Below are 14,817 nucleotides of genomic sequence, written 5' to 3' on the forward strand. Positions count from 1 at the left end.
TAAGTTATATTTGAATAACTGAATCGCTGACAACCGCGATTTATTTTTTTGTAATTATTATTTATTTAATATTAAATACGTAATATATATACGAAATAAATACGTGAAATATTAGTTTACTAATTAAACAATAACAAAACTTCTTACGTGTGTAAAGTAATACACACACATATTTTCCTTTCTTCTCTTTCAGTAAAAACCAAAATAATGCCTCGCAGAAAGTCAAATTTGGGCCGTCGCACTCACAATGCAGAAGGATAAGGAGATGGCGTTCGAATATCACTGAGGAAGAGCAAACATCTTTACGAGAGAGGAACAGGCTAAACACCATCCAGACACGTAACGTGGACCCAGCAGAAAGACGAGCAGCCAGGCTTGAGGATGCACGATTGCGAGCACGTCAGTCGCGTTCTGCAGCAACAGATTTGGTTCGTTTTGAACGCAATGAACGCGAAAGGGTGAGGATAGCTGAAACATGAACAGAAAGAACAGCTGATCTGCATCTGGAATACAATCGTCTTGCGTTCCGGTACAATCCAGCTATTGATTATAGTTCAAGTCAGCATGTTGTCATTGGTCAGATGAGTCATGTATGTAGCTACTGCCAGGCTCTAAAGTTTAATAATGAAACGAAAGGGATGTGTTGTGCTGGCGGAAAAATCAAATTGCCTCAACTTGATGCACCACCAGAGCCATTGAAAACTTTACTTACTGGATCTACCGCTGAATCAAAGCATTTCTTATCGAACATCAGGAAATATAACTCTTGCTTCCAAATGACATCATTTGGTGCGGAAATCGTGACTGCTCAATTCATGCCAACTTTTAAAATCAAAGGGCAAATATATCACAAAGCTGGCTCCCTGCTCCCATTCTCAGATAGTGACCATAAATTTCTACAAATGTACTTCATTGGTGATGATAGACATGAAGTAGATGCACGTTGTGGAATACATAACTCGCTAAGAAGATCCATTATTTTGCAGCTGCAGGAGCTTCTTCACGAAAGGAACAGTTTGGTGCGTTTGTTCAAAACAGCAATTGATATGATGCCATCAGATACCCACAAAATTGTTATTCACGCAGACAAAACTCCTGCTGGAGAACATGTCCGGAGATATAATGCTCCAACTATAGACGAAGTAGCAATTGTCATAGTTGGTGATCAGTTCCAACCTAGAGATATTGTTCTCCATCGAAGAAATAATCAATTAATAAATGTAGCAGAAACTCACCATTGTTACGATGCTTTACAATATCCATTGATCTTTTGGGATGGTGCTGATGGATATCATTTCAATGTGAAAATGATAAATCCAGTAAATGGTGCAGAAATCAATAAAAAGTGCAGCTCAATGAACTTTTACGCATACCGCTTAATGATTCGGATGAACGAGGACAATCATATTCTAAAATTCCGTCAGTTATTTCACCAGTACCTTGTGGATATGTATGCAAAAATTGAAACGGAACGTTTGCTATTTCTTCGTTTGAATCAGACTAAACTACGCTCTGAAGAATATATTCATTTGCGAGATGCAGTTGTGAATGATGGTAATACAACCAACGTTGGAAAGCTAACTATTTTGCCATCTTCATTCATTGGCAGTCCACGTCACATGCAAGAATATGCTCAAGATGCAATGTCATATGTTCGTCATTATGGGCGTCCAGATTTATTTATCACTTTCACTTGCAATCCAGTTTGGGACGAGATACAGCAGCTGTTATTTCCTGGGCAATCACACGTGGATAGGCATGACATTATAGCACGTGTTTTCCGGCAAAAGCTTAAATCGCTGATGGATTTCATTGTGAAACTTGAAGTATTTGGATCTGTGCGCTGCTGGATGTATTCAGTGGAATGGCAGAAGAGAGGATTACCACATGCGCATATACTAATCTGGCTCTACAATAAAATAACTTCAGACGAAATTGATGACGTGATATGCGCTGAGATTCCACGGGCTGACAGCGATAAGGATTTGCATGCAGTGATCATCAAAAACATGATACATGGACCATGTGGTACACTAAATCCAAATTCACCATGCATGGTAGATGGGAAATGCTCTAAGCAATATCCTCGAGCATTTACAGCAAACACAGTAACAGGCGACGATGGATATCCTCGGTATAGAAGACGATCAACTGAAGATGGTGGAAATTCGGCAACTATACACATGCGAAATGGTGATATTGATGTAGACAACCGTTGGGTGGTTCCATATTCTCCTTTACTGTCAAAAACATACCAAGCCCACATAAACGTAGAATATTGCAATTCTGTGAAATCGATTAAATATATCTGTAAATATGTAAATAAAGGCAGCGATATGGCAGTTTTTAGTGTGCAATCTGATAATTGTGACAATAATGCAGTACGAGATATTGATGAAATTGCTCAATACCAGGCTGGAAGATACATAAGCAGCAATGAGGCTGCATGGCGAATTTTTTCATTTCCCATGCATGAACGCAATCCAGCTGTGGTTCACTTGGCAGTACATTTAGAAAATGGACAGCGTGTTTATTTCACAGATGCAAATGTGCAAGAAAGAGCCCTTAATCCACCTGGTACAACTCTGACTGCTTTTTTCACCTTATGCCAGGAAGACGCTTTTGCCAGAACACTAATGTATTCAGAAGTTCCCTCTTACTACACGTGGAATGTAACTAGAAAAGTATTTGTACGGCGCAAACGAGGGGAGCCAGTCAACGGTCACCCTGGCATTTTCAAAGAAAATACAATTGGTAGACTTTATACAGTGCATCCCAATCAAGATGAATGTTTTTACCTTCGCATGCTATTGGTAAATGTGCCTGGTCCTACATCTTTCCAGCAATTAAAAATAGTTGACGGCGTCACACATGCCACTTTTCGCGCTACGTGTCAAGCTCTGAATTTATTAGAAAATGACCAACAGTGGAACATATGCATCAATGACGCGTGCAACACTGCACATCCAAACCAAATTCGCGCATTATTTGCGATTATATTGACCGCTTGCTTTCCTTCATCTCCCACAGAGTTATGGGAAAGATATCGTTCGCATATGGCTGAAGATATTTTGCATAGAGTACGCCTTGAAAATGCCAATATGACCTTAGAATTTACAGAAGCCATTTACAACGAAGCATTGATAAATATTGAGGACAAGTGCTTAGCTATTGCAAATAAAGTTCTTAGTCAATTAGGAATGCCAGCACCAACCCGAACTGCGACTGCTGCATTTGATGTAGATTTACGCCGTGAACAGAGTTACAACATTAATGATCTTCAGGCATATGTCCAATCGAACATTCCCAAATTAACGTGGGAACAGAAAGGCATTTATGATCGCATAATGCAAATGATAAATGACGGAGTTGGGGGGACCTTCTTCTTGGATGCGCCAGGAGGAACTGGGAAAACATTCCTCATTAGATTGATTCTAGCAACGGTTCGATCAAAAAGTGATATAGCCTTAGCTCTTGCTTCGTCTGGAATAGCTGCAACATTGTTACCAGGTGGAAGAACTGCGCATTCAGCTCTAAAGTTGCCATTAAACATGCAAATCATTGAGACTCCTACGTGCAATATTTCTAAAGCATCCGGTATGGGAAAAGTATTACAAAAATGTAAACTAATTGTTTGGGATGAATGCACAATGGCACATAAAAAATCGCTCGAAGCTCTTGATCGATCATTACGAGACTTGCGTGGAAACGTTCAACCATTCGGGAATGCATTGATATTGCTCGCAGGAGATTTTAGGCAAACATTGCCTGTAATTTCTCGATCGACACCAGCAGACGAAATTAATGCTTGCCTGAAATATTCAACACTATGGCGGCACGTACATACATTGGAGTTGACTACGAATATGCGTGTCCAGTTGCAGAATGATCCATCAGCTGAGGTATTCTCACGACAGTTACTGGAAATTGGAAACGGTCAGCTGCCAGTCGATGAGACGTCTAGACAAATATCACTTCCCGATAATTTTTGTAATTTAGTTACATCAAAAGAAGAACTGATCGAAAAAGTATTTCCTGACATTCAGATAAATCATAGAAATCATGATTGGCTCAGTGAACGAGCTATCCTTGCCGCAAAGAATAAAGATGTCTATCAACTTAATAATGTTATACAATCCAGTATTCAAAGTGATGAAACTACATATAAGTCGATAGACACTGTTGTGGAAGCTGATGAAGTAGTTAATTATCCAACAGAATTTCTAAACTCACTTGATCTGCCAGGGATACCACCACACATATTGAAATTGAAAGTAGGTGTGCCAATTATCCTCTTGCGGAATATTAATCAGCCAAAACTCTGCAACGGCACGCGACTTGCAGTTAAGAGATTAATGAATAATGTAGTGGAAGCAACGATTTTAACAGGGCCTTTCAAAGGTGAAGATGTCCTCATTCCTCGAATACCCACGATCCCGACCGATACACCATTTCAATTTAAAAGATTGCAATTCCCAATTCGATTGGCATTTGCAATCACAATCAACAAAGCTCAAGGTCAATCTTTAGAATTGTGTGGTCTAGATTTAGATGTGGATTGCTTTTCACATGGACAACTGTATGTTGCGTGTTCCCGAGTCGGCAAACCAGATAGTCTTTATATTTACGCAGACAGTGGAAAAACAAAAAATATTGTATATAAACAAGTATTGCAAAATTAAACTTATATGAAATGTATTCTTTGTTTTTTCTCATTTCTCAACCATTCGCAAACAGAGAGTGAGAATAGGGAAAAATCTGAGTGCAGAAGAAGGCCTTCCTGTAAAATTCGGCGTGCCACAAGGAACAGTTCTTGGTCCGATACTGTACCTCATCTTTGCCAATGAGTTGTGCTCACTCGACATTGGTGGCAAGATTATTGTCTTTGCCGACGACACAGCTGTGATATTTCAAGGCAACAACTGGAACGAGACTTTCATAACCGCTGAATTAGGCATGGAAAAAATTACACTTTGGCTCCACAGTAATATCCTGACTCTCAATTCATCAAAAACTAAATTTCTAGCATTTTCACTGACGGACTCCAAAAAACCTGTACGAAATACAATCAAGTTACATCACTGCAAAATAAATCGCATAGACTGCAATTGTCCATCAGTAGAACGAACAGATAATATAAAATATTTAGGAGTTATAATAGACGACTTACTTTGGTGGGACAAACACATCATACAGCAAACAACAAAACTCAGGAAACTGGTTTACAGTTTCATTCAACTCCGACAGATACTCACACTGGATACGTTAAAAATTGTATATCACGCATTGGTAGAGTCAATAGCAAGATATGGAATCCTGGCATGGGGAGCTACGTATTTCTGCCATATCAATCCTGTTTTTAAAGTCCAGAAACTCATCCTCAGAATAATGGGACAGAAACATCCACTCTACCCTTCAGATTCTCTATATGAAGAGCTCCAACTACTGAGCATCCGACAAATTTACATTCACAAATTACTCACATTCATCAGGAAAAACCCGCAGTTCTTTCTCAACATGGACCACACCCACAGCACGCGAAGAAGGAATATTGATCTAGCAGTCCCCAGGATGACAACAACTGCCGCCCAGAGAACAGTCACATACTTAGGACCGAAGATTTACAACAGGCTGCCAATGGACATCAAGGAAATGGTACTGGTTAATATATTTAAAGCAAAAACAAAAACTTGGATAATTGAAAATAGAATAAATTATAGTGAAGACCTTATTACAAACTAGATATTATGAATATTATTAATTCATTTTTTTATCAATCCTTTTTAAGAGACTATTCTCAAATATTTTTTTCTTTTAGAATCTAATTATTTTCCATCAATAATTTTCTATTTTATATATAGGTATTCATTTACTCATTTTAATTTCTTTTTTCTAAAATTTTCTTTTTTTCATTTTATTTCTCACATAAACATTATTTTTCCTTTTAGTTTTGTAATTGCACAATAAACCAGATTTAACAGCTCACATAACACAGATGTTCATAATTTATTTAACAAGCATAATATTTGTGGTTTCCCAACACATATTTTATATATAGTGGGGGCCACAGAAAAAAAAAAATAAACATTCAATCACAATGTGCCACTGCGAAGCGTGGCAGGGTACAGCTAGTACTTAAAAATAATTATCATGTGTATTAGATTGTATTGATAGCCTAATCAAAGATTTTCTTCTTAGTTTATAAGCATTTTAAGATAACAGGTACAGCACAGACATTAACATTGAAATAATTATCATGTGAATCTCGAAATCGGCAACAAGTGAACGCCATGAAGAGTGTTAAGAACATTTGGGTGATTTTCGAACTAGTGTGACTCAACTACGCCAATGTCAACACCAATATCAACACCAATAACTACGCCAAAATCTACGCTGAGGCCTACACCAATAACTACGCCAATATCTACACTAATATCTACACCAATAACTATGCCGATGCCTGTGCTGATGCCAACGCCAATATCTATGCCAATGCCTGTGCCAATGCTGATGCCAATGCCAATAGCTACGCCAATGCCTGCGCCAATGCTGATGCCAATGCCAAAATCTATGCTGATGCCTACACTAATAGCTACGCCAATGTCAACACCAATATCAACACCAATAACTACGCCAAAATCAATGCCTGCGCCAATGCTGATGCCAACGCCAAAATCTACGCCGATGCCTGAGCTGATGCCTACACTAATAACTACGCCAATGTCAACACCAATATCAACACCAATAACTACGCCAAAATCTACGCCGATGCCTGTGCTGATGCCAACGCCAATATCTATGCCAATGCCTGTGCCAATGCCAATAGCTATGCCAATGCCTGATGCCAATGCCAATAGCTACGCCAATGCCTGCACCAATGCTGATGCCAATGCCAAAATCTACGCCGATGCCTGCGCCAATGCCAATATCAACGCCGATGCCAATGCCGACACCAAAGCATACGCCAAATTTACATTCACAAATTACTCACATTCATCAGGAAAAACCCGCAGTTCTTTCTCAACATGGACCACACCCACAGCACGCGAAGAAGGAATATTGATCTAGCAGTCCCCAGGATGACAACAACTGCCGCCCAGAGAACAGTCACATACTTAGGACCGAAGATTTACAACAGGCTGCCAATGGACATCAAGGAAATGGTACTGGTTAATATATTTAAAGCAAAAACAAAAACTTGGATAATTGAAAATAGAATAAATTATAGTGAAGACCTTATTACAAACTAGATATTATGAATATTATTAATTCATTTTTTTATCAATCCTTTTTAAGAGACTATTCTCAAATATTTTTTTCTTTTAGAATCTAATTATTTTCCATCAATAATTTTCTATTTTATATATAGGTATTCATTTACTCATTTTAATTTCTTTTTTCTAAAATTTTCTTTTTTTCATTTTATTTCTCACATAAACATTATTTTTCCTTTTAGTTTTGTAATTGCACAATAAACCAGATTTAACAGCTCACATAACACAGATGTTCATAATTTATTTAACAAGCATAATATTTGTGGTTTCCCAACACATATTTTATATATAGTGGGGGCCACAGAAAAAAAAAAATAAACATTCAATCACAATGTGCCACTGCGAAGCGTGGCAGGGTACAGCTAGTACTTAAAAATAATTATCATGTGTATTAGATTGTATTGATAGCCTAATCAAAGATTTTCTTCTTAGTTTATAAGCATTTTAAGATAACAGGTACAGCACAGACATTAACATTGAAATAATTATCATGTGAATCTCGAAATCGGCAACAAGTGAACGCCATGAAGAGTGTTAAGAACATTTGGGTGATTTTCGAACTAGTGTGACTCAACTACGCCAATGTCAACACCAATATCAACACCAATAACTACGCCAAAATCTACGCTGAGGCCTACACCAATAACTACGCCAATATCTACACTAATATCTACACCAATAACTATGCCGATGCCTGTGCTGATGCCAACGCCAATATCTATGCCAATGCCTGTGCCAATGCTGATGCCAATGCCAATAGCTACGCCAATGCCTGCGCCAATGCTGATGCCAATGCCAAAATCTATGCTGATGCCTACACTAATAGCTACGCCAATGTCAACACCAATATCAACACCAATAACTACGCCAAAATCAATGCCTGCGCCAATGCTGATGCCAACGCCAAAATCTACGCCGATGCCTGTGCTGATGCCTACACTAATAACTACGCCAATGTCAACACCAATATCAACACCAATAACTACGCCAAAATCTACGCCGATGCCTGTGCTGATGCCAACGCCAATATCTATGCCAATGCCTGTGCCAATGCTGTGCCAATGCCAATAGCTACGCCAATGCCTGCACCAATGCTGATGCCAATGCCAAAATCTACGCCGATGCCTGCGCCAATGCCAATATCAACGCCGATGCCAATGCCGACACCAAAGCATACGCCAATAACAATGCCAACGCTTATTGCTGACTTTGTATCTCAAACTTCAACACTACTACATTACCTGGAGGTAATTGCCATCCATGGTCACGTTTGCAACTTTGAATTCAGAATAACAGTCACAGTATCATGAAAGAATTGATTAAAAAAAAATCCTCTCCTAAATTATTCCTGTATGCAGAACTCTAAACCTTGAACACTGAAAGTATCAAAAAACCAAACCTTACCTAAATTAATCCTCACCTAAATTAATCCTGTATGCAGCGTCTATCTCTTTTCCAAAAAACGAATTACATTGTCATTTCAAGCCTGAAATGTACATTGTATAATTACAAATATGATACAAAATTTACGTGACTCTATATCGAGTTTGGAATGCAGCCGTCTACTACAAGCATGAAGCAATGCTAACTGAGATGTCATCTGTATCGAGTTTGGAATGCAGACGTCTACTACAAGCATGAAGCAATGCTAACTGAGATGTCACCTGTATCGAGTTTGATATGCATCAGTCGACTACAAGTATCAGCCCAACACTACAAGTATTCGGATCAGCCCAACACTGATGTCATCACACTGGAGTCACACTTAACTGAAAATCATACTGAGTGCCTTTACGGACTGTTTTCCAAAATGTGGATCAATAAAATCAACCGCGTCAATAGTGAAAGAAATGAACATTTTTTGATTTATTGAAATTTTATGTGAAAATTAAATGTAACAATTCATCAATTCATTAAAAAAAAAAAAAAAATAATAATAATAATAAATTTTTCATTCAACATACTAATTTTTTTATGCAATAAAAAATTGAATTTTTCTATCTATTAAATTTATTTGCAATTTCAAAAAAAAAAAAAAACTATTCTTTACATATTAAACTTTCTGTTGAGATATTTTCCTTTAAATTATAAGGCTAAATCAAAAGTAATTTTGATATTCTATACTTTGAAATATTGTTTGGAAACATATAACAAATGCTATTGATAAATTTTTATAATAATTTTCAATTATAGTTGACATGTAATGTTTTTATAGAAAAAATTGTTACTGTTCTCAAATTTAATTTCAACAATTTTCAAACAGTAAATTTTTTTTATGTCAAGAGGAGGGGATTTGTAATATTACATTTTTTCTCACATTGGAATCGAATCTTCAATTCGATATCTATGAAACTTTATAGTAAATATCAGAGTCATCGATATACGGACAAACTTTTCGACTGAGAATTTTTTATCGTAAATGATTGTTGCATTGTTCCATGTTGTCACCGAGGCTGGGTTGACAGAACAGAATTAATAGATAAATGGTTTATTTAAATCGAGATGATATATAAAAAATTTAAAATAATAGTTTCAAAATAAAGTTTTATTGAGAACAAATATAAAATGTGAATTCTAAACTTGTAATTTATAATTTTGTTGTTGACGTGTCATAAAGTCATCACTGATTTTGAGATGTGGTTTTTTGTTCTGACGACGAGGCTTCCTTGTAGCTTTGTTTTTTCCTGTTCTTCTCTCTGAAACATGGCTGGCTGATGGGTGTTGTAACTTTGTGCTCTTTAAATAATTTTCTATTTAAGTGAATTTATTAATGTTTTAATTTGAGTTTTAATCAGTTTATAGTGTTCTATTTTGTCTGTTTATTGATTTGTGTGTATACAAGCCAATAGCCACTGTTTTTTCAACTGTAAACTAGATAAGTATTTAGTTCGTAGTAACTGTAGATGCTTAGGCTTGTAAGATATAATTCTTTGTCTATTTGTATAATATTTTGCCAAAATTCATCTGAAGATTATAAGTTCATTTGCTCTGAAAATTGGATTTCTCATTCATAGGCGATAGATCCATTCATAATTTATCAAGAATCTATTACGTTGGAGCCGATAAATTTCCTTAGGTTAATAGGTGAAATGCTATCCAGCCGATTTAGGAAAAATTGGTAGCACGGCAATATATATATACTATATATATACATACATACAGAAATTGTTCGCTTAATTTTCTAGGATAATGATTCTATTATATATACTATATATATATACACTATATATATAGTATATATATTTATTTATTTATATGGTTATGGGAAGTAATTTGGAGCGATGGCCCATCTTCTGAATTTAAAAACAAATTTATGGTGAAAACGCTTGAACTGTTGTCTGATGAGTATAATGCACACTTCTCATGGAAGTACTTTGCAATAGCACAACATGGCGAAGGTATTGTGGATGGAGTTGGTGGCAATGCAAAGAGGTTGGTGAGAATGAAGATGATAGCTCAAGGCGAAGGATCTCGCATTCAATCTGCTAAAGACTTTGCAGCAGTTGCTTCGGAAGTTTGTAGTAAGACCCAAGTGTTCTATGTTGGAGTAGATCACATAGGAGACATGATAGCCAACCAGAAGCCTTGGGATGATATTCAAGCTGTACCTGGTATTTTTGGGCTTCACTAATATCTTGTGCTAGGCCTAATAAGAATATTTTGGGGAAAAAGAATGCTCTGGAGAATGAAAACACCTTGAATCTCCGCCCACACATAGCCATCGATGTCTGCGAATATAAAGAAGGACAGTGGGTTCTGGCACAATATTAAGAGAAGCTATATCCAGGAGAAATTACTGAAACTGTATCTGAAAAGACTCTAAGGGTTTCAGTTATGGTACCCACTGGTGCTCTAAGGGTTTCAGTTATGGTACCCACTGGTGCTCCTGGACATTATAAATGGCCAGTTAAACCTGACTGCATTGTGTATGACAAAGATACTGAAGTGATTAAACTCATTTCTGCTCCTACAGTTGTCAACAGTAGAGGACTCTAAAAATTTGATCACAATGATCTTGAGATGTAGCCATTGGTTTCTTGACAATTATGGTGTTTCAAAGCCTGCAATATTTCTCTCCAATACATTCTACATACATTGCAAGTTACATTAAGTTCAATAATATACGTATTTGAGCTTGTAAACTTACTGATTTTCTCTACTGTGTTTTACTAATAGATGTGCAGTCCATTACAAGGGTTTCAACTTTGATATAATCACTCATTTTTTTATTAACCTTACTCATAAGTGTACAAGTCCCATACGTGACAGCCTTGTCCCATGCGTGACAAAGGTGAAAAAAATGAAATCATATTTAATACAAAGGGTTTCCCAGAACTGAATATGTATTTTAAAAGTTGATGTCTCAAGGTGTATTTGTAAAAAAATGCAGCCCCATCAGAGTTGTTGAAGAGCTGAAAAAGTACTATTTATAACACAATCTTGAACAATGGTTGACCTGACATGTCCCGTACGTGACAAAGGTAATTTTATTTTTTATACTTTCCATAATTGCATTATTTATTGTCTATATTGCTCAAAAAATAGTCATACCCATACGTGACGGTGGAATGGCCCTATGTGGTTATCTGGTTATGTGGTTACCGTATATATTTATGGGTATATATTTATGTTCAACGGATCTCGAAAACGGCTCTAACGATTCTCACGAAATTTGGAACAAAGTAGGTTTATGATATGAAAATTCGATTGCACTAGGTTTCAACCCTGGGATAACTCGCTGAAGGACATTAAAAGGATACATACGTCATTGGAAAAACAGCTGGAAATTTTGTCGTCTGTCGATACCATGTAATGGAAGTGAGTGAACGAGTGCATGTGTTGGATCATCCAGCAGATCTCACAAGAAGAAAAATTTAGCAAGAAAAACTAATTTTCGTTTATTTCTCTTTCCTTTAGAAAACATGTTTACTTCAGAAAGTCAAAAATAGTAACTAGATGCTGCTGTTAGTGTAGAATAGTACATAGTATATTAACAAATAATGTAGCAAACATAGTATATCATTCTAAATCGAATTCATAGTATATCTATTTGTAATTGATGATGTGTATGTTTTTTTCAGTGTAAATAAATTGTTATTTTGATGAGTGATAGTAGCTTAACCTAGATTTTGATTTGGACTGTAGTATACATTTGAAAAGGGACAGTTTTGGGATAAGCCTGTTGTGTCTCCTCATATAACTGTAAAAATAATTGTAAGACTGAGAAAATGAATAAATATAGACTATGAATTAAATCTTTCGTTACAAATTTTCTATGCCTATACACTCCAGAGCAAAGCTCGGTCCCCCGATATTTATTATTTATTAGAAATAACCACCTAATGTTACATCTGAAGCAAGGTATATCATTTATTTAAAAGGTATTAAAATAATTTGTTATAATTTTCACAATAGTTACAACCCTATCACTACTATTAACAGATTCTCTCCTGATAGTTGGTATAACTGAGTGAAGTTGATAACCTTTGTCATACATGACATCAAAACCTATTCAATTTTTGAAATATTATTTTGTGAATTGGAAATCTGGTCGCGGATTTAATTATTAAATATAATTGATAAAGCGAGAAGATCTCCAATGTACAAAGATGAAACGTGTGTTTTATCACGTTTCGTGAAGGCAATATGGGTTTTAGCTCCATGCTATACAAACAAGAGTGAGTTGACTTTTGGTCTGTGAATCAAGGCTGCATGTGTTTTTCACATAAATAGATTTGGAATTTTTCTTTCGAGGCCCGTATACTTGAACCGTTTGTGATGTGAGTTGTTGAGTTAAGGCATTGGTTACCTGAAGGATTCTGTCTTGAGAATTCAATTATAGGCTGTCGCAGTCCGGGCAGTTTAAACCCAGTTTAATACTTTACAGGAATAGTATTCTAGTAATTCCTACTACCTTAAGTAGAGAGATATTGCAAAGGATACATAGTGGGCATATGGGCATTGAACGAACTAAAAATTTAGTAGTTTAGTAATTTAGTTTAGTTTAATGTAGTAACTAAAAATTTACAAGTCCTATTTAGGCCTGGTATCTCTGAAGACATTAAAAACATGGTAGAAGAGTGTTCCATTTGTCTCAAGTATCTTCCAGCTAACACAGCTGAGCCACTGCAACCACACACTACTCCAGATTTGCCATGGCAAAAAGTTGCTGCTGACTTACTGGACTTCAATGGCAAAAAGTTCATGGTTGTAGTAGATTACCATTCAACGTTCATTGAATTGGTAGCTCTACCTTGCAACACAGCAGTCACTGTGATTTCAAATTTCAAATCAATTTTCAGTCGTCAGGGTATCCCCATGGAATTAGTCACTGATGGTGGACCACCCTTTTCTTCAAGTGCTTTCAAATCATTCATGGATGACTGGCGCACAATACACTTAATGACTAGGCCCTATCACTGAGATGGCTGAGAGTGCAGTCGAAATTGTAAAAAACATTTTGAGGAAATGTCATGACTCTAGTTCAGACATTCACTTGGTATTGCTTCAGCGCAAAACACCTAAAGACAACATGCCTTCTCCCTCTCAATTGCTCTATTCACGGCGCTTACGTGCAATATTCCTATTAATGAAGGCTTATTGAAGCCAAAATTAATTAGTCACAATATTTACAGTAACCAAGTCAAATCAAATCAAGACAACTACAAAAAGCATTATTTGACAGCAAAACCTTTGCCAAGCCTGAGGATTGGTGATGATGTCCTTTATAAATATAAATTAAATCCGTCTAGTAATTGGCTAACAGGAAGGATTACTGGTATTGGTGCAAATCCTCAATCATACCATGTCACATCACGCTGTGGCACTACCTACACCAGAAACCGATGCCTTCTTAATTAACCAGCTTTTCCACCAAATAACATTCAAGCCTCCAATGATGGAAATCATTTCAGTAATGATTTTATTCAAAAGAGAATGTATTTATCTACTCCTATCATGACACAAAGTAATAAAAATGGGTACATTCCACAGGATAAGGAATCATTAGATGGATTCCGGGGTTTCGAGATTTTGAGTTTGACAAAACAGTTTCAGGGGCAAGAGAGGGTAAAAGAGTATCTAGGCCCCCACGTCGTTTTTCATTTTCTGATTTTCAATAATGTCTCAACCTGATGAATCATCATTATCACTTGGGTTTCAAATCTCATGTTTGATTATTCTAGTTCTAGTGTGTAGTGTTTTATCATACTAGTGTATTATTCTATTCTATTTTATTTTAAATATGAAGTTATTTTTGCTTATGTCAATTGCCAACCATTTTTGTATTTTAGTCAATGTATGTCTATTTTTGTATGTCAGTCAGTCAGTCAGTCAGTCAATGTATAACAGTCTAATGACAATGCCAGTCATATACTTATAATTAGTCTAATATCATTAATAAAAAATAGCATGTTGTATGTTGATACTGTTGCATGATTGAGTTGGCAACAAGAGGAAGAAGCGTGGGCCAAGCACTTTTGAAATGTTAGGTTATGTTAGACCTTGTCTGTTTGTCTACTTGTCTAATTATTGAACAATTTAC

At 36.4% G+C, this 14,817-nt stretch overlaps 2 protein-coding genes across 5 annotated transcripts in view; one reads left to right on the forward strand and one right to left on the reverse strand.

Moving 5' to 3' along the window:
• The window catches only part of LOC111049271 (G patch domain and ankyrin repeat-containing protein 1 homolog), a 92,141-nt gene that overhangs the window by 62,441 nt on the left and 14,883 nt on the right, over nt 1-14,817 (reverse strand). The window lies entirely within an intron of this gene.
• Nucleotides 1,252-4,698, forward strand: LOC120349871. Of its 2 annotated transcripts, XM_039421117.1 has the most exons (2): nt 1,252-2,365; nt 2,666-4,698. In XM_039421117.1, exons 1-2 carry the CDS (start codon nt 1,308-1,310, stop codon nt 4,680-4,682), a joined length of 3,075 nt encoding a protein of 1,024 aa, XP_039277051.1. In that variant the 5' UTR covers nt 1,252-1,307; the 3' UTR covers nt 4,683-4,698. The 2 variants fall into 2 exon arrangements, with proteins under 2 accessions (XP_039277051.1, XP_039277050.1); XM_039421116.1 differs by having other exon boundaries at nt 1,252-4,698.

The sequence above is a fragment of the Nilaparvata lugens genome, chromosome 2, assembly GCF_014356525.2.
Source record: "Nilaparvata lugens isolate BPH chromosome 2, ASM1435652v1, whole genome shotgun sequence".
Lineage (NCBI taxonomy): Eukaryota > Metazoa > Arthropoda > Insecta > Hemiptera > Delphacidae > Nilaparvata > Nilaparvata lugens.